The sequence below is a fragment of the Motacilla alba genome, chromosome 2 (assembly GCF_015832195.1).
Source record: "Motacilla alba alba isolate MOTALB_02 chromosome 2, Motacilla_alba_V1.0_pri, whole genome shotgun sequence".
Taxonomy (NCBI): domain Eukaryota; kingdom Metazoa; phylum Chordata; class Aves; order Passeriformes; family Motacillidae; genus Motacilla; species Motacilla alba.
The window spans coordinates 58,728,657-58,748,493 of record NC_052017.1 but is presented as its reverse complement, the minus strand read 5'-3'; the positions used below and the strand labels follow the sequence as shown (position 1 = coordinate 58,748,493).

The window sequence follows — 19,837 nt, the reverse complement described above, 5'->3', positions numbered from 1 at the left end:
ATGCATGATACTGCATTTGTTGGTATTTCCATATCTTCTAAAAGTCTGGGATGAAGCCTGTAATATGTACTCTACAAATGCATAAAAAAATATTCTTCCAAAATTTTGGCGCACATAGGTTTAAGATCTTTCTTTTCTCAGATATACTAAAAAGAGCTTCTGGTATTATTTTTGAGATTATTATTTTCACTTTGCCTAATATTCACACTGATTATGGTATAAATTTCCTTTGCAGTTTACGTGTCAACTTGGACATGGGTAAGGCAGCCTATGGGTGGATGATTATGAAAGATGACAATATTCCTGGAACAGTTGTTCGAACTAGCACCATACCAGAAGAGTTGGGACGATTAGTTTATTTACTAACGGATAAAACAGGTATATCAGGTTACCATTCTGATAACTTTTATAAAATTTCTAAATGTAATTTTATGAATATGCTAATGTAAGAGTAGATTTAGACTACTGATTTTTGTTTCTCAGTAAAATTTTACACATTTGCTTGAGGACATTTACAAGTACCAATAGGCTTGGGTAGGCCAGTACTTAGATGTTAAAGTCAGTATTTGGTAGTACTTTGATTTATTCCAGTGGGAACAGCTCTTCTATAGCAAGAGGATACTGTACAGCATGAGTAAGAGTACCATATATGTTCCTCTGAAAAGACTCTGGAATAGCACTCAGGATGCTGGTTTATTTTGTACTTCATTGCTAGTGCAGAATTGTATGATAATAGGTTAAGAATGGCTTTTGAGAGAGCAAGTAATTTCCAAAACAAGTCATGAGATCAGCCTCCAAAATGATATCTGTTGTCCCAGTGGAGTTACTTGCTCTTTATGTTACCAAGACCAGCTCTAGAGCTGCTGAATGATTTCAGCTTCATAATTGCAACCTGTTACTGTACCTCATCTGGTGTACTGGAACCCCCAACCCTTACCAGGATCAGAAGGTAAGTACTGAGAGTGTGAAGAAGTGATAGCTTGTGTTACATTTTCTTGTTTCTTTCTGAAATTGATTAAAAATTTCTGGTATATATAGATGGGTATTTTTAAAGAAGCCTTACCTCTGAACAGAGAAAGTTGTTTATCAAAATACTTGAAGAATTCTTTTACTGGTTTTAAGTAAAATATAGTTCAAAATCATGAAAAGCTGCTGGGAAAGGCAGGGGTTGGCCTCTGTTATACTGCTCCAAAAGCATAATACACAATTTATATCTCCTTCTGTTTGAAATAGTTCTCTATTCCCTCCCATGCTAACACTTCCATTACTGCATATTTGAAACGAAGTGTAAATATATCGTCACATTTTCAAAACATGTTTTCCTTTTTTCTTCTATAGGCACATATGTTATCCTATATACATCTGAATGTTGTTCTTCTATTTTGTAAAAGGAAAGTATATTGCTAATTATAATATGGTAGTTCTTCAGAGCAAGTGAATGACTGTTAAACAAGTCTTATTTCAGTTATCTAATGATTTGTATACTATTTGAAACTGCTTATTGATTTTAATTCACCCTTCATCATGATAAGTTATGTAACTTTGAGTACTGTCACATTGAAGACTTGAAATATGTAATTTACAGCATATGTTTGGAAAAAGTACACTCAAAAATAATTTATTTTCAAAACAATGCAGTAAAGTTAACTTACAAAGTAAATTCTAAAGTTAGTTGCACAACACTACTTTCTAAGCAAAACAAATGTAGACTTTTTTAACTTGGCTGGTAGAGATTCCAGATTGTTGGTGTTCAACCTCAAAGGCTTTTCAGAGGACTGAGGTCTACTGAGCTCTGGTGGAAGGTCTGAATCTGTACAATAATTATGTAAAAATGAAAGTAAAGGTCATACTCTAGGGCAGTAGTTTCAAAGTGTTTTGGAAAGAAGCAGAGTCAGCAGTCTCACCGTATGCGTTTTTACCTGAGTGTCAGCTGAAAGCTCATATAAGTGAAAATAAGCCAGGAGTCCTGGAGACATCACCAGCTTCATACCACTGACTGTGCTGTGCAGAGATGGGAAACACTGCTCTGTTTTAATAATCTTAAATGCCCCGCAAATTTTAAAACTGTTCTTCATTCTGGACAAACGGATCAACAATGTACTTTTTACCCAAGTATATTTGTAGCTGCTTCCAGTTTCCTTTCCTGAATACATTTGTTCTCATTATGCATTTTATGATAAATCTGAAACATACTGTTAGGTAATGAACAAAGTCTGTACTCTTAATCCGTGATTGATACTGCATGATTATACAGTTTATAAGAGCTGGTCTCAGCACTTTCTCATTTGAATTTTCATTTCTAGTCATATAAACCAGTTGATTCTGTTCTTCTGCCCACTTAAGGCCTGACTGTCAGAGGATAAAGAAGGGAGTCAGTTTTGTAGCCATCTGCCCAAGTGGGCGCTACCAAAAGCAACACTAAAAGGTTGATTTAGTTAAATGTAAACAGGCGAAGTTTTTCTCAATACTGAAAAGGAAAGGGAATCCAGAGAACTGTCTACAAAAGTCTTATATTGTGGCCCAGGCTTCACTGGAAACGATTGCGAATTAGTTGTTGAGTCTAAGGAGCATTGCATTACTAACATAATTGCAAGGTAGTCCTTTGTATGATTGTAAATTGGGTTTGTGCTTCATCAATAAGCTTTTTGACAAGAAGCGTCCATCACAGTGGCTCTCTCATTTGCCACAGTATAATAGAAAATGAAGTATCCCAATAATTGCATTATAGTTTCCTTATTGTGGGACAAGAAAGCAATGTGGTATAATTAGGTTTGATTGGAGTGCATGTTTCCGGTAAGATCTGAAATTAATGATGTTGCTATAGTGACACATCTGCGGCCACCAGTGCGTGAAACATAAAGTAATTCATTCGACAAGAGAAGACATCTGTTAACTGCAAGGATGCAGAGCATATTGACACTGACCAGAAATACTAGACGTTATGTGATAAATGAACAAATGATGCTGAAACAGGAGGACAGATAATTTGTACTTAATCTGCTGGGAGAACTTTAATCTTCTCACTGGTTGCATTTGACAATGCCATTGTTTAAAGAACAATGCTGCAGAGAACTCATAAATTTTAAAACTTAACTCAGGGTGCAGCCTATTAAAGCAATACATTAATTCCTTTGTTAGGGAATTTTTATCTTCATGTAGAACAAAGCCATTACTAAAAACACCCGGTAAAACAACAGGTTTTTAAGGACTCACATTTTAATTATAGCATCCATTACCCATAATGCCACGTTGTTTGGACTTGAATCACATAGAAGTTTGACAGAAAGTCATCATCCGTTATGATGGTGGGTAGCAGTTTGCATGAGCATGGTTTCTCATGCTCTCCAGGGTACAAAACATTCTAATGGTGAAAAAAAATAATTATATTTGCCAATATTTAATGAGAGTTTTTGTTTCTTTGGATGAGGGTTAGAAATCCACCTGCTATTCACAACAACTACCGATGTGTTCAGCTAAAACAAACGTGTAGTCTTCCAAGTGTAGTTATTTACTAATGAATGTACTTGTATTTGAGTTCTGTAATTAACATTTTAGAGGGTATTTGGACCAAATGAGATACTTAACAGATATAATCATTGAACAGATGCATAGAGCAATGGGATTCTTGAATTTTTTGGAAAATCTGTGTATTAGAGGTTGGTGTATATGGACTTTTGTTAAATGTGCCTAGTGTAATGTACTATTGGAACATTACTGTTAGTGAACTTCAGTAATTGTTTATGAAAATTAATCTTTTTAGTTATACTTTGAGTCTGAGTCTTTACCTCTTCAGTGTAAGGAACTAGAGAGAAAGAGTAATTAAAAATAGTTGATGGACTAACATCTCCTTCCTTTACTTAGATGGATCTATATTTACGCTCTACCTCTTAAGATTTTTAGTACCACTAGGTTTGCAGGGTGAGTAGAGTAGACTAGAAATAAAATGTTTTGATGGAGACATCCTTCAGGAAGATTCCAGACTTCTACTGGACTCCCATTCACTGAAAATATCCAGCAAGCATGCTGTTGCTCTTACACTGCTGAATACACAAGTGTTGTGCTTGTGGGAGGCAGAAGGCACAGAGGAAATAGGTACTGCTCTTCACAACTGTGTGTCATGGTTTAGGAGTGGTACTCCCTAACTCAGTGCCTCCAAGTTACCTGTTACCTCTACTGTGACCTTCTGCCCAGGAAAGATTAGGCTTAGCTCTGCTCTCTCAGTCTTTGTCCTCATTTTTAATGGGTTGTACCAGGACTTACTTGGTTTGAGGTTTTGTGGGGTTTTGTGTGTATGGCATACTCACAAATGGAGCAGCTGAATGAGCAGACATGTGCTATGTATGCTTACCATGAGTTTTTTTTTCGTTTTCTTCTTTTATTATATACCAGTCTATATTTTTTCCAGGGTTCATAGAAAAAAAATTTTATCTCCAGATTGTTGTCAACAGTCTAAATATTAGACTGATTAGGCCTGATCTCCCTTAAAGTTTCCATAGAAATGTTCACATTTACACTGACTTTTTATCTGTTTAAGCAAACAGCTCAAAGTGCTCAAATTATATGAAAAATTACTCATCCTCTTAATTTCTCAAAAAGTTACTAATTTTTCTGCTGTACAAATTTTCTTGCTTTGTCTTGTTTTAGACTTTTTAGATTGCTGGTATTGCTCCAAATTGCCAGCTAGTAATATAGGATCAGAATGATCTGCATCTGCTTCTCAAAAAACAGCAACAAAAAATCTCTGCTGCTCTGTTGTGAATCACATCTGTTGCCACCCAAGGAATGATGCCTTCAGGACTTTTTCCTTAGAAATTAATTTCCTCTTTGCCTGCTTTACTCTGTGTTTAATGATACAATTGTAGGAAAGAAGGAAAAAAAAAGCTCTTGGCTTCAATAAAGAACACACTAAATTTTTCTCCAGCAATTCTATACTAACTTTTTTGTCAGGCTATTTTCCTTGTGTGGTACCTGCATTCAGAGCTAAGTTCAAGAATGTATAATAGTAGTAGTAGATGGCGTGCTGACTAATGTGCTTTCTGGAAGCTTTTCTCAAGTAAGCTTTTTTTAAAATCTAGTAACTCTTTGTATTAGCAAAGTCCTGAAAGTGTGGAATTGATAACTAGGTCTTTAAAAATAATATTAAAAATAGAAAGTTCCTTCACTGTTCTATAATACTTAACACCTTGAGCAGACTGAAAGAGCTCAGTTTTGTGTTGTTTTTCTTGTTCAAAAAGTGGGCTATATTAGAAAATCTGTCTCTAGATATTTGAAGAGTTTGCATCTGGGGGCATAAAATAAAAGACATGTTCTGTCATAGAGTATTAGTCTTCAACTAAAACTAATAGTCTTCAACAAAAATTTAAGACAGAACTGCTGCTAAAGTAATAACATGACTGGTTGGCACCATGTAATGTATGGAACAAGTTGTTGGGAATGTTTCTGTCCCATTTTGGTATTTCATTAATTAGAAGAATTTAGAAGTGAATTCTTAATTTGAACATGTGATGAAACTTTTTTTCCATGTGAATGGCTGAAAAAGGTGTATTTTGTTAAGATGGGATTTTTTTCCAAATTTTTTGAGAGTATTTTCATAACTTCAGCTACCCCTGTTTGTCTAACAACATATCGGGTTTATTATGGCTGTTCTTGAAAGTCTTACTCTAGTCTTGAGAAGCATGAGCAAACTGGAATTGTTGCTTCTTTTCTTTATTTTTCTTTTTGGTTATTTGTCATAGATATTTCCTACTAACATAGTTGATAAAAAGGATTGTATAAGAGATGTATAAGATGCAAGTATTGAGTCAGGATTTCCAGCATGTTTATTTCCGTGTCTTTGTTGATTCTTTTCCCTCACCTGTCTTTCCTAAACCTTCTTCCCTGACTCATGTTGATTGCAAGATAGGAAAATCCATACTTTTCTGTGCAGAAGCTTTTCTTCTCTGCTTGCTGAGAAAGAGGGGGCGGAACACAGAAATTTTCCAGCCATCTACCTTTCCCTCACCAAGCATGATATGGAGTTGGACTGATTTAGTGGTGTCAGAAGAAATAATCTTTCCATATAATAATCATAGGGCTAATTTTGTTTCCTGCTCAGTTTTCCCAAGCAGCAATTACAGAAATAGTGGGAAGCGGGTTTGACAGTTGCCTGCTGTCTCACCTTTTGACTAGCATTTAGCTTCACAACTCCTAGAGAGAGATTTTTTAATTCAAAGGTTTGGCAAAGTCAAGGACAGTGAGAAGGTATTAGCACGCCTGGAAAGCTGGGAAGGTGATAAAGATTGGCTTGAAAATTTCTTGCACTGAATATTTTTGCACAGTGTGTGGGTTTTGGTTTTGCTTTCTTTTAGAAACAGATTTTAGTTTCTCGTATTTATTGGTGGAAATTTTCATGGTTTTCATGTGCAAACTAGAGATTTAATTTTTCTAGTCTTAAAGTACAAAATGTAATGAATTTTAATAAAAGTTCTCAATAAAAGTATAGCTTCTAAAAGTAGAAAAAGTGAGTTTATGTGATTACTGTAAAACAAAATTTCATTTTCCCATGTTTGAAAGTAACCAAAAATTTCCAATTTGCTAATTATAGAGATCTGGAACTTTGTCTTTCTGGGCTGTTTTCCAGCCTTGGGAATGTTCAGCTTCTCCTGTAAATTTTTAATAATGTTACGCATATTTTGTAGAGAATTTATGCATTTCACATAAACCTTATTTTAATTATTTTTTAAATTCAAATAACATAATTATAGAAAGAAAAATCCTCAATAACATGTAAGGAAAAATAAATGGGAAATGTGGTTTTTAATAATAAAGGGGGAATTTGGAACAAACATCTTGTACTGGTAAAACAGAAAGAGTTTGATAGTGCAGTGTGGTGGTACAACAATGGAGGTGAAGTGTCACTGTACAGGTATCTCCAGGAAGTGGGTGTGGTAGACATTTCAAATGCAACTGGGAAAGACATGAGACTTCTACAGCCCTAATGAATCCTTGAAGATCTCTGATAGTTCTAGCCCTGATAAGTGCATAAACTGGATGCTGACTGGCCAGACAGTGTTGTTTTGCAGATAATTATAGCACATGTCATGTTTTTAGTCTTTTCTTCTCCTGTTGCTTAGCATGTGGCATACTAGTTTGTCCTAGTTTGGCATACTAGGATAAAGATGTGAAATAAAAATAGTTAAGATAAATAAAATAATTATGAAATATTTTATTCTGCAGTATTTATTTCCAAATAATTTTCTTATACTCCATTTTAAAAATATTGTAGAAGCTTCAAGAATGTCTACTTTGGTACCATGTTTGGTTTATTTTTTTATGATCAGACTTCTGCATTTTAATGACACAAAACTGTCTGGTTAAATACAGGAATAGCTTTATACTATTTTTATACTTGCTCTGCCTGAGTAGCTGTAGGGAAAAATTTTAGGACAAGCCATAATCAAAGTAATCTTTTGTGAGCTGACCATGGAAAGCTAGGCAGTAGTGACCCCTTTCTGCCTCACATACCCCAACAGGCAAGGCTGAAGCCCCCACCCCTCAATTAGAGGTTTTCCAAATCAGAGGACATGACTGGTTGTTAGAGATGGATGCAGTGTCAGTCTGACTGACACTCTGTAGTTTCTTGCAAATGTGAAGTGAGCACAGAAAACACTTGATTTTGTTTGTTCTGCCTTATTCTGCCTGTAGGCTGAATCTGTCAAATTTGTAAGTGATGTTACGTCTTAATAACTTAATCTAGATAACACTGACACTGAATGTGCCCAATTGCCAGAATGTCTGCCCTGGTACATGAAGTGTGGAAAATTTGTATGAATTTTTGGGGTTTCCAGTAGGAGTTTTTTTCTTTAGATTTTCTGTACATGGTGCAAACTCTTGCAGTGGCTTTTGAGAGTCTACATACTGCAAAATCAATTTTTGTATAAAAAGAAAGGTTTTGTCTCTTCAAGTTTGTGTATTTAGTTATTGGCAAAATCAGCTTGCAGGTGGAACCAGTGATTTCTTCCAGAATGACTAACCCTGATCTTTCTCCATAAATGTTCCTTTAATTAAGTAAATTGATGCTTACTTGTGATTCATTCCTGCTTTCCAAAGTAAAGATTTTTTTGGGGGGGAGGGGATAGGAGGTGTCTGGGGCCATCTCACAGTATTTTTCACTGCTTTGTGATATACTTCTTCTTTATTACAGGAACACTTACACAGAATGAGATGATATTTAAGCGCCTCCACCTAGGTACTGTTTCCTATGGAACAGACACAATGGATGAAATACAGAGTCATATTATAAACTCTTATTCACAGGTATGTCATAAATCATTTGCATTGCATATGGGGCGGGGTTTAATGACTTTGAAGCATTGGTGTTAATAATTATGTCTAGAATTTGAGATGCCATGAAAGTTGTCATGCGCAGGTATCTCTTAAGAAATATGATGGAAGGGAAAAATATGAGAGGATACATAGTTCTCTCCTGATTCCAAAGTTCCTCATAATGCCCACTTAAAGAGATTTATTCTTCTGTTCTTCACTAGCAGAAAGAAATCTGTGTTAACCTGTCTGTGCAGTGCAGTCTTTCTCCTGCCAAATCATCTAAGAGTAAGCTATTCATTACTGAGACTACAAATTATAAGGAAGTGTCCAGAACAACATGAACAGTAATTGTATCTTTGAAGATACTCTTCAAGAATATACATCGAAAAGCCACATTAATTGGTATAACCAAATGGTATAACAGTAGTTGTCAAAATAAAGCTTACACAGGTATATTTAAAAAAACTTTCTTAAAGAACTTAAGATGATTTCAAATAGCATGAAACTGGGAGGGAGAAAGGAAAATGGAAAATGGAAAACTCCATATTGCTTGAGATCAAAGTGTTCCTGTGATGTATAAGAGTGCTTGGTCTGGAAAGTGTACAAGAGGATTGTGACTCCCTGTCTCTCTGTGGGTCAGCTGTGGGATTCTGCAAGCATTACTTGTATATCCCATGTATGTAAACTGTTAGGGTGCTTGCTGCAAACCTTCCTAAATACCTTATCCTACTCTGAGATAGGGATGAACTTTGTGCTTTATTTTTTATTTTTATTATTTGAAACAAAAAAATAAGAACATTTACAGAAGAGGCAACAAATGAAACGTTAACTAGTATTTCCATGTTGTTTACAGTATGATAATAAAATTTTATATAATTTTTTTCCCCCATAGTTAACATGGATACACAAACATGACTGCCTGACCCAGTGTCCTGGTTTATGGCAAGTTTAGGAGGAAACCTCCGAATGCAGTCCCTCTAGAAAGCAAATTCAAATGGCCCCTCACCCCCCACTGGTTCGGGAAAGATTTCCTTAAAGAAGAGTGGAAAAAACTGTTTGTTTAACAAGCAAAGTATTCACAAGTAAAAAGAAATAAATAATACGTAACAATAAAACCTCTCGCTGTTTTGAAGAGATGGCAAACTCAGAAAGTCATTTTGTAGTTCCAAGAGAGTCCTCTGTGGGTGTGTCTTGGCTCACTGAGTGTCTCTCAGTCGCTCTGGTGCAGGAAAAAGCCACGTCCCAGGCTCCAGTGGGCCACAGGCATGAGGTCCCAGTGTTTTTCTGGGTTTTCAGTCCAAAGCAGCTCCCAGAAAAAGAAAAGCCACAGTCCAGAGAACTTCTCTGCCTCAGCTAGCTAAAAACTAACTAAAAGCAGAGAGCTCTGTCCTGCTGTCTGTGTAGTAGACAACACAGTCTGTGAGAAGGAATGAGGGGGAGCAAGTGCAGTTTCTGATAACAAACTGAGCTTCTTCTCCCTCCCTTTGCTCTCAGAACCAGTCTTAAAGGTGCAGAACTTAATATCCAGCATAAACAGAACAGACAGCTGGGGATACAAGCATCTTAAAGTCACACGAGGCCACCCATTTAAGTTTGTAGACTGACCTTGTCTGTGTCCTCATTTTTCTCTCATAGAAGAACTGTAGGATCAAAATTGATTGGAATATCTAGCTGTGCTGTGTTGTAAACTATGGCTCCCTTCTTATTTGCTTAAAATAAAAACAAAAGTTTAATGCCCCACTGGACCAAGTAAGTACTTTGTAGCTTTTGGGAGGAGAGACAGGAGGGAAGACAGTGATGAGTTGTGTACATTTTAAGTTCGCATTATTTTCTGTCTCTACAGTTCAACAAATCCCCTTCTTGAATTCTTTTTTCTCCTGGATAAATCTATTCTCCTTGGATAAATCTATTTCAGCTTAATCTTTAGTAGGTATAGCCATGGATAGTAAGTGAGATACAATAATCATGCCTTGGAAATGGAGCTCTTTCACCTAAAGATCAGCTGTCCAGATTTGGTTCAGAATGTGTTAACTGAAATTAACTGCTACTCACTAAGTTTATAAAAATCACCCAAACCTGGCTTTCTTATAATGTTCCATTTGGGTATTCACAGTAACAGCTGTAGCAATAAATGATATTAACTGACAGTCTTGAGCTGGCACACAGTGGTTGGAGTGAGTTTGACAGCTAAGCACCAGTCTTCTAGGGGAGGTATGCTCACAAATACCAATTTTATATTTTGCAGTTAAATATGCTGTCTGAAAAGAATGGCACAATTCCTGGAATTCTTACTACTTAAGCTTTTACTAATTTACTCTAAAATTTAATGAGTGGCAACCATGGTTACGAGGTTTTAGTAACTGTAACATACTTAAAATAAGAAATGTGAGGGAAACTTTTCTTCTCAGTTGTGGGAAAAATATTTCCAAAATGTAGGTTTTTTATTAGTCGATGATGACAAGAAGTTTCTTGGAACGTCCTTTTTTTCAGCTTTATATAACACTACTCTGTGTTTAAATAATGCTTTATAAATAATGCTTTAATTGTGCTTGTGTTAGTAGCAACTTGTTAAAACAGAGCAGTGATGGAGTCTCAGTAACAAACCAAGCAACTATTAAACAATTGTTTCAATCTGAAAAAGTATGGTGAGGTTTTTTAATTTAATCTATGATAATAGAAGCTGCTGGTTAGCTAGGCAGTGGTTCTTGTGTGACATTGATTTTATCCCTTGTTTGTGTTCTGTTTTATTATTACAGTGGACCTACCAGACTATTGTCATCTTAATGTAACACACAAATCTATTATAACCTGATTATATTTCCCCACTGGAAGCATTTTGTGATAGAGGGCATAATCTTTAATGGAATTTGTGTGAAATTAAATTATACAAGCATCAATAAACATAACATAATTCAGAAGGAGTAAATCAGCTTAATTTATTTGTGACTGTAATGGCATCAGTGTTAGCAGAATGCAAATGCAGAGGTTTAAAGCAGTAGCTGAAAAGCAGTGCCAGATGAGCAGAAAGTTAAACCCTTTATTAGACAACACTGTAATTTGATGGGCAGAATGTTCACGGTTCAGCAGATTGCAGTCAGGAGGAAAAAAGCGTGGATTCTGAAAAGGTTTTCTGAGTTACGTTGGAGTGAGCGGAAGAGCCCTGTGGTGGTACTGCTGATATATTTAATGTGCTGACTTTTTTAAACAAAAAACAAAAACCAACCAGCAAAAACCAATAATCCCCCCCAAAACGCCCAACTTATTTTAACTAATTATGAATTCATAGTACTTTTCAGAGGAAGATTAGCTCTGTCATGCGCTCGAGCATTTGTGAAGGATAACTTAAAACAGTGCTAGTTTATTGGTTATGCAACAGTAATACAATTTTCAAGTATGTGTCAAACTGTTATTTTGCATGATTATTTTATTAGATTATTGCATTCTTGTAAGGACAAGAAACATTTCAGCTGCAGCAAAAGAGTAAAACTGCATTAGTTCACAAATAATACAGGAATTGTGTAAGTTATAAATAAAATGAGCAATATTTTCATTTTAATTACTCCTAATATTTATACTTAAAAATGTTCCTGCTTTTGTTCTTCTGATCTCTTCTGATCTCCTCTTCTTCTGGTCTCTCCTGATCACAACAATTGTGGTCATCTTCTAAAATACAGAGATTTAGGTGAACTTTTTTTTTTTTTTTAAAGGCGTTCTTTTCAGTTTAAGGACACAGGTGAAAAAGAACAACAAAACAGCAAATTTTGAAATTTTGTCTCAGTGTTTCTGAACTCATCCACTTGGTGGCTGGTTTAAATACTTCTTTTTTCAAAAACAGGAAAAGAAAACATAATTCACTGAATGCAATAGACATGAAAGTACTATTGTGACATCATTAAAAAATGTAAAATCTGAAGTGAGGTAGCAGGGGTTCCTGCAGAATCTGATCAGCCTATTCAGCCCTTTTCCAACATACTTGTTTTCATTTCACATTTTTCAGTTGTCTTCAGGCTCTGTTATTCAAATTCGACTACAAATGCAAGGTGATGAGCCCATAGTTATGTATAATTTCTTTGAAAAAGGAGATGAGGCTTTTTATTTATCACAAGCTGAATGAGTTAACCGTAGGTTATGTACAAATAAATGGATGCTTACTAGCCTTATCATTTATCAACCTTTGTAAAGGGAGCAGTCAGATCTAGATAGGTAAGTATTCATGTTTTGTTTCCATTTGTGAACTTTGTTTTGCTGTTCATTGTGTTGGGTCTTAAAGGTCCACTCTCAGAACAGTGGGAACAGTACAAGCTCAACACCATCCAGGAAACCTCAATCATCTGCACCCAAAGTGCGAAAGAGCGTCAGCAGTCGGATACACGAAGCGGTGAAGGCCATTGCGCTCTGCCACAATGTCACCCCCGTGTATGAATCCCGGGCTGGCGTGTCTGGAGAGACAGAATATGCAGAAGTGGATCAGGACTTCAGCGATGAAAATCGAACTTACCAGGCTTCCAGCCCTGATGAGGTTGGTATGCAAGGCTGAAAATATTTATAACTCCTAAAAAATGGGGTAAACTAAGTAAAAAAAGAGAAATGCTGTGAAATAAAGGTGTTTTGAGCAGGGGTTTCTTTAAAATTAGTAGTAATCTATTTTTATATTTTCTACAGCTTAGGAAAGATCTGCTGGTTCTGATGCCTTGTTGTATAAAAGTGTTTTCAGTTATTTGACTTAAAGACCTGTGAAGTCAGTGCTTCAGGGTCAATACTGTATTGAGGATTGTGATTAAATGTTTATGATTTTTATTATTATTCTCGAAACATTAATCCATGTATGAATCACAGTGTGCTACTAAAGGGAATATGAAACTGTTCTGAATGATGGACAACCTGGTACATTAGTTAGAGATGCTACCAGATACCAGCACGTACAAATTCCTAACAGGAAAAAACAAACAAACTAACAAAACCCCCAGAAAGAAACAAACAAAGAAACCCCATCAAACCTTGAATGCTTCTGTAGAAAATTTTTTGGCCTTCAAACTCTAGGCAGCTTCATAATCTCTAGGGTTCTTTCAAAATTGCATCAAGTGTAGCACAAATTTAAAATACCATTTCAATAAAAACATGCCTTTGAGTTTTATTGACATCCAAATTTTAAACAAATCCCAGTGCTTTCATTGGATTTGAGTTATTGTTCTGAATAATCCTATTTTGGTCCCTAAATTGATTGCCTAAAATTCAATCTAAAAAATACTAGAAGAGAGAGGCAAAGTTCATGTTGCAAGACACTGCAAAGAGTTCACTTTATAATAATGTGTGTAGTTGATATAGTAAAATGGAAAAATAGACTATTTTGAGGTTGGTTTGCATTTGAAAGTGAGCAGGTTGAGAAGAATCTTTGCTTTAAAGAATTTCTAGCATTTTTTGAAGGTACTGTTTTTGTTGTAACCCTAGTAGCTTAGTCATAAATAAAATAAGGTTTTTGTAAGATGTGAAGAAGAAATTACATACCTGAAAGCCTGAATATTTCTCTAGCTGTTCAAGTTGATCTCCTACAAGATAATGTTTCTTTCACAAACTTCATCCTGCTACATAGTGTATTATTCATGTATACATTTGGTTTTCATGTCTAATATGTCACCATATGTAATGCTAACAAAACTTAAGCAGTTCACACTGCAGGCTATCATTGCTAAAAGTAAAAACTCTGTAACAAGGGTTTTTAGGAATGCAAGAAATAAAATTAAATCTGTTTTCATGTAGTAACAAGCTAGCGGACATTACATACCTTTCAGATGCCATAAACACAGTTCCTAGTGTCAAAGGATTGTAGAATAGAAAGAAGTGGCTGGTTCTCTGTGACTAAAAAATGGCAACCAGAACAGTTTTAAAAATAAAACTCTTTATTCTTAAATAAAGAGGTAGAACTTGAGATGCTGCTCTTTGGCTAAAATCAATAATCCATAATACTGTATGTGGTGTTATATGAGCTGATATATGAGCTGAGTGTGAGCTGATCCACATTATGAATTGAGAATCCTGGAAGGGCATTTGTTTATGCCAGAAGGGCATTTGTTTATGATATATATTTGTTTAATGTTTGACTTGTATTATACACAAGTGAACAAATTTTCATCTGCACATGCATTCATATTTACTTAATGTTTCAGTTTAATGAGCCTGTGAGGTACTACTGAGTATAATGAATGACTGCATGAGCAAGGATCTGACTATGAAGATAGGATGACAACTAAATTAAGTAAATATTCTGCTTTAATAGCCAAAGGTATTACTAAATCAGGTGAAGAGATGTACATTTGAGACAGACTATGTGAGTTTTTTCTCCCACTCGCTCCTCTCTCCCTGTGGGCTTTTGTATATTTATTCAGTTGTTTGAAAGCTGAAAATGCTACCATGAAGAGCAATTCTCCTCCCATATTTACTAAAGAAAGCAGCTGTAAGACTTGAGAATTATACAATCGGTGCCCTGGGAAGACAGTAGGGAATTTGACCTTGGAAAGATGAAAGGAAGTAAAGGAAAGTTGATAAAGTGCTAATATAATAGATCTGGGACTCAGGGTGGAAAAGGAGGTAGAAGGAGAAATCAACAACAAATAAACTGTTCATGCTGCAAGGGAGATAATGCACAGATACCATTTTAATAATGATTTTTTTATCATTTCAGCTCATACATTTAAACTATATGGCAGTGAAATGAAATGTTTCCACTCTAAAACAGGCTTAAATTTCATTTTTGTTTCTCAAGGATAATTCTTGAAACACTAGTAAAATTATCATATTGAACAAATATGCTTTTATATAATGAGAAATTTATGTTAAATGGAGTCTTATAAAAAGATGAAGCTACAAAAAGCATGTAAAAAGCATAAAAATTGCAGCATGACAGAAAAAAGCCTAAGAGTTGAAAGACTAGCAGGTCTTTATCATATTTTTTTAAGACTTCTATTGATGCAATGTTTGCAAATCACTGGAGCCTAAGGAAAATAATGTAAATGGTTCATTATTTAGCTTATTGAACTTTCCTGCAGTTAGGTTGACGGATGATGCCAATGTTTCCCAATCACCAAAGTACCATTTTAAAAGCATTTTTTATTGAATAAAGTGCTTCGAATATTGCACCCTGGAGCTTTATTTAGGGAAATGGTTCAATTGATGTTTTCTGTTTAACCTCAGCACTGACCTATCACAACATACTTGGTTAATAAGCAACATTATCATTTAATAGACTTAACCAGTTTTATGCATTGTACTTTCTCCACATTTTTCTGTTCTCTTAGATTTTGTTTATGGATCTGGCTTTATTGCAGTCTTTTGAAACAAGATGTTATTTGCATATTTGTGTGTTGCATTATATAATATTGCGTGATCACACCATAGGATGTAAAGAGCAGAGAACAGTATGTAAGTATAAACTATTCTTCCATGTAGGAAAGTATAAGAAACAGCTCAACAATATGCTGACTATGCTACATACTTAATTAATTGACTTGAAGAACTCTTTTGAAATTCCTCACATCTGTGCATATATGTGTGCATCCATATACAGATATAATATGACCATAACAAAGTATGCACATTTAGAAGTAGGTACATTCATCATAAAAGATGTATTTATTCATTGTTAGAGTAACCTGAGATAAGTAACTGATTTCGTATTCATAATGCAAACCCTACTTATGCCAGGCTCTTTGTTTCTTATGATAAGTGATCAATATTTCATTTTCTCTGAAAGAGTAGAAAGTTTCATTTGTCTGTCACTTGTCCTCTACAGCTCCAGCATAGCAAACAATAAACATTCACTGAGTACCCACTGGATGGAAAAGAAAAAAAAAAAAAAAAGAAAAAGGAAAAAAAGCCACACCAAAACTCAGCTTCGACTTTGCCATCATAGGTGTGGGTTCAGCTCATCTGTAGAAAGCCAGCTACCTTAATGTAATGAACAATCATAAAAGGATATAAGCTAAGTAGGCAAAGCGATAGAGTTCAAAGGTCAGAGACCCAAGCAATTCAGGGCATGCTATGAACAGGAGCCTTTGAAGACCTTTGCTCCCCTTAGTCAGAAAAGGTTGATCAGTCATGATTTTTAATGACTGCTTACTCTCGTAAACCAGCCATTTATTGGTTATGCTTTGTCCTGCGATGTTATAGTCTCAAGCATTTCTAATTCCAGGATCTTGAATATTTAAATACTACCTTAAAGTGTGGTCAGTTATTTAATTCCAGCGTTTCTGTCCAGAGACAACAGAGTTGCTAAAATTAATTACAAGGATACAAAGCCAATCATTTAAAAACAGACAGGGAAATTATATGCCCTTAGTGAAGCAGCTTTTGTGTTTACAAAAGTGAAGCTGTAATGTATGAGACATGTTGTATTGTTTAATTCATTTTATTGTGTGTGCTTATTGAAGCAAGACTAATTGTGTTGTTTTGTCAATGTATTGTGAAAAGCAAATCACTCAGTAGCATAAAACCATCACTTGCGTGACCTTCGAGACCCACAAAGAATAACTACTCCATAGCTTGTCTCGAATATTGATTGGTAGTTTTTTCACATGATCAAGCTGCATTTTTAAGTTAATAATTTTATTTTAATTATGAAGGCTTTTTTATGAAAAGTGATGGACTGCAAATGTTAGTTATAAAATCATTGTTTATAAATATAAACAAAGCACTGACTGGAAACAGATATGAGTTGTTGAACAGTCCTGATGGAAATGGTTGGAAACATTCAGGCAGAGAGAAATGGATAGCTCACTGCTTCTTTTCTGTTTCCAAAGCAATAGCCTTAACTTAATACCACACTAACAATGTCTGTACACCTTATTCAACAGTTGGATTTTGAAAGCAGTTTCTATTGACTGAAGTGACGCTCTTAAATACTCTGAAAGAAATACAGGTGGATTACATTTAGAATTACACTTAGAATTCTTCTAAGCAGCAAAACTAGCTTACAAAATTTCCATGTCTAGTTCTTCTTTCTTGCCCTACAAATTGCTCCCTCATATATGCCAAAACCATTGAAGACTTTATTTATTCAGGTTCTTTTTTGGTTAAAGTGGTCAGGTTCATAGCAGGGCTCCAGGAAAGATGTGAGTACAACTGTGGTGGAACTCGTAAACTGCCCTGTGAGGTAGAGAACTGCCAACTGCAGCCACGAGGCAGTGGATCTTCTTCTTAAAGTAATGTTAGCTCAAAGGAGAATATTGTACATTGAAAGTGACAATTATTTGTTCACAAGCTGTTTTGAGCAACAAATACTGTAAATGTTGAGCAGTTCATTATTTCTGCTAGGGAGCAGAAATGACAGTCTGGACCATAAGGAAAGGAAAGCAGGAGCTGGGTGTGATAGCCAGGCCGCTGGAGGCTGTGGCCTCAGTGATTAGGTGTACAGCCCCACAGGATCTAAGTATGGTGAACAGAGTATGTCCCGTGACGGAAACGTGCAGTCAAGAGTATTATTGTACAGGTCAACCCTAACCCAGTGCATAAGCTGTTTGGTTTGATTTGGTTTCATAAATGAACATTTCTAAACAAATAGGATGACAATGTCCCCAAAACATGGACACGAATGGTGCTTTAGAAGTTTCACCTCTTCATGCCCCTCTGGATATGCACTTGTTCCTCAGGCGACTGAGTTAGAAACACACTCCTACTTAGAGAAGCTGCTTCTATCTCCTGAGCTGCTACTGCTCTAGGTGATTTTGTGGGTTTGCACAGTTACTGCTTGATTTGAGGGAGTTTCCTTATCTCCGAATTTGACTTTGAGTGGTAATTGAAGAGTTTGATATTTGGATCTGTGAACTATAAAAGCTCAGTGTTGGGTGGCCTTTAGTGGGGAGACTGCTGACAGAAGCAACCAGAGTTCCAGAGTGAACATGTGGTAAATGGAAGCATCTGAAAGATTTAGGGTAAGAGCACTAAATGAGGTGTTTCTCACTAGTTCACATCAGATCTGTTGCATTTCTGTTTCACAATGCAATTATTTGCTCCTTTCTTTCCTAATTTGGAAGTTGCTTCTTTGACATTGTCATGCGAGAGGTGAATGGTCATCTTTACCCTTTGGGTTGCTACTGAGGAGGAAGAAAATTACCAAGTTAGCAACCACAAATCTCTCTTTGCCTCCATGTGCATTACCTGCCCTAGGAGCACTACACAGTTTGTGGGTTCACTGCATACCTGTGTCTCAGTAATGGGAAGACTGTTTACTCACCAACATGCTTATGTCTCCAAGACAGCCAGTTTCCCTAGAAGGAAAGCTTTGTAATAAGCCAGAGAAGATCCATAAAATATTCAAATAAGTCCCTATTCCGGATTCAGGAAACTTGACACATTTCATCTGTGTTTATGTGTCAGCAAATTAACGGTTATCTGCAAATAAATATTATCTTTGCAATGGATTATTTTAAAACAAAATGGTAGCATCACTATCAAAGCTTTTTGTGCTTGTCCAACCTTTAATTGCTTTATCTGACTTCATCCATTATGTCAAGCTCTGTAGAAGCCACAGCTGCTGCATTTTCCTGGTATTCTAGGAGTTTCTGATTTAGGTACACTAGATTGCAAGACCATTTTAATGTAAAGGTTCTGAAATGTATTGAAGAGAAGAGAATGTATTTGTAGAGGGGAAACTTCACAAAGAGAGACTAGCCTAAGAATCCTTTTTCTGAACCCTCTATAGCCAGCCTTTCAGCATATGTGTATTTGTTAAGATTTATAATGTAGATGTTCATGCCATTTGTGAAATACTTGTTTAGAAAAAAATTTCTACATTCTAAAAGCTTCAGGTATTTTAATGGTAAGATCTGGCTATGTTGTTTTGGGTGCTGCTCTGATTCATTCTGAGTGATGGGAGTCAAACTTGTCTTTCAAGTTTTTTCAGTGTCCTTGTAGGCATCTATTTGACTCTTGAGCCTTATTGACTGTTTCTTGTATGGTATTTGCCCTGATCAATTGAAAAGAAAAAATAAATATGCAGTTGTGTATAGGCCAGGTATAAGAATACAAAATGACTGTGCTGCAAAATGCTAATTTAAATGGTATGTGAAGCCAAGCATAAATATAATAAACAGATTTGAGTCACCAAATATAGAACACTTTAGTCCTAGCTGCAAAGGGACCCAAATAAGATGATAGGGTTTTAGTAGAAAGATGCAATTTACAGGTCAAAATGTAATAGTAACCCTTCACTGTGAAAATTGAAAATTAACCTTGGAAGTACTGGCTCGTTTGCAGCTTATATGCTACTTCTGGTAAAGAAAAAAAGTTTGTAAAAAGGCTTCCAGCAGTTTTCAAGAATTTAAAATGGTGCTTTTCAAAGTGTGCTCTATTCTCTTCCATTACTGCATCTCACTGTATTTTCATCTGGTGATGCCTACACAGATGGCATTACTAGGGTTTTTTTTTTACAGGTTCACACAGGATTTTATTCCAATTTTAAATTTTCTTAGAAGCTGAAGTGTTTTATTTGCTTTGTGTGAAATTCTTAGTGATTATCATGTCCATTGAATTTACCTAGGGA

The 19,837-nt window shown here is 35.6% G+C and overlaps 1 protein-coding gene across 3 annotated transcripts in view; it reads left to right on the top strand.

Annotated features, from left to right (window-relative positions):
• The window catches only part of ATP9B (ATPase phospholipid transporting 9B (putative)), a 154,916-nt gene that overhangs the window by 115,927 nt on the left and 19,152 nt on the right, over positions 1–19,837 (top strand). For all 3 annotated transcript variants that reach the window (XM_038129522.1, XM_038129521.1, XM_038129523.1), the window contains 3 exons: positions 236–378; positions 8,183–8,295; positions 12,575–12,823. In XM_038129522.1, the coding sequence (XP_037985450.1) occupies positions 236–378; positions 8,183–8,295; positions 12,575–12,823 (505 nt within the window). The remainder of the gene's footprint in view (positions 1–235; positions 379–8,182; positions 8,296–12,574; positions 12,824–19,837) is intronic.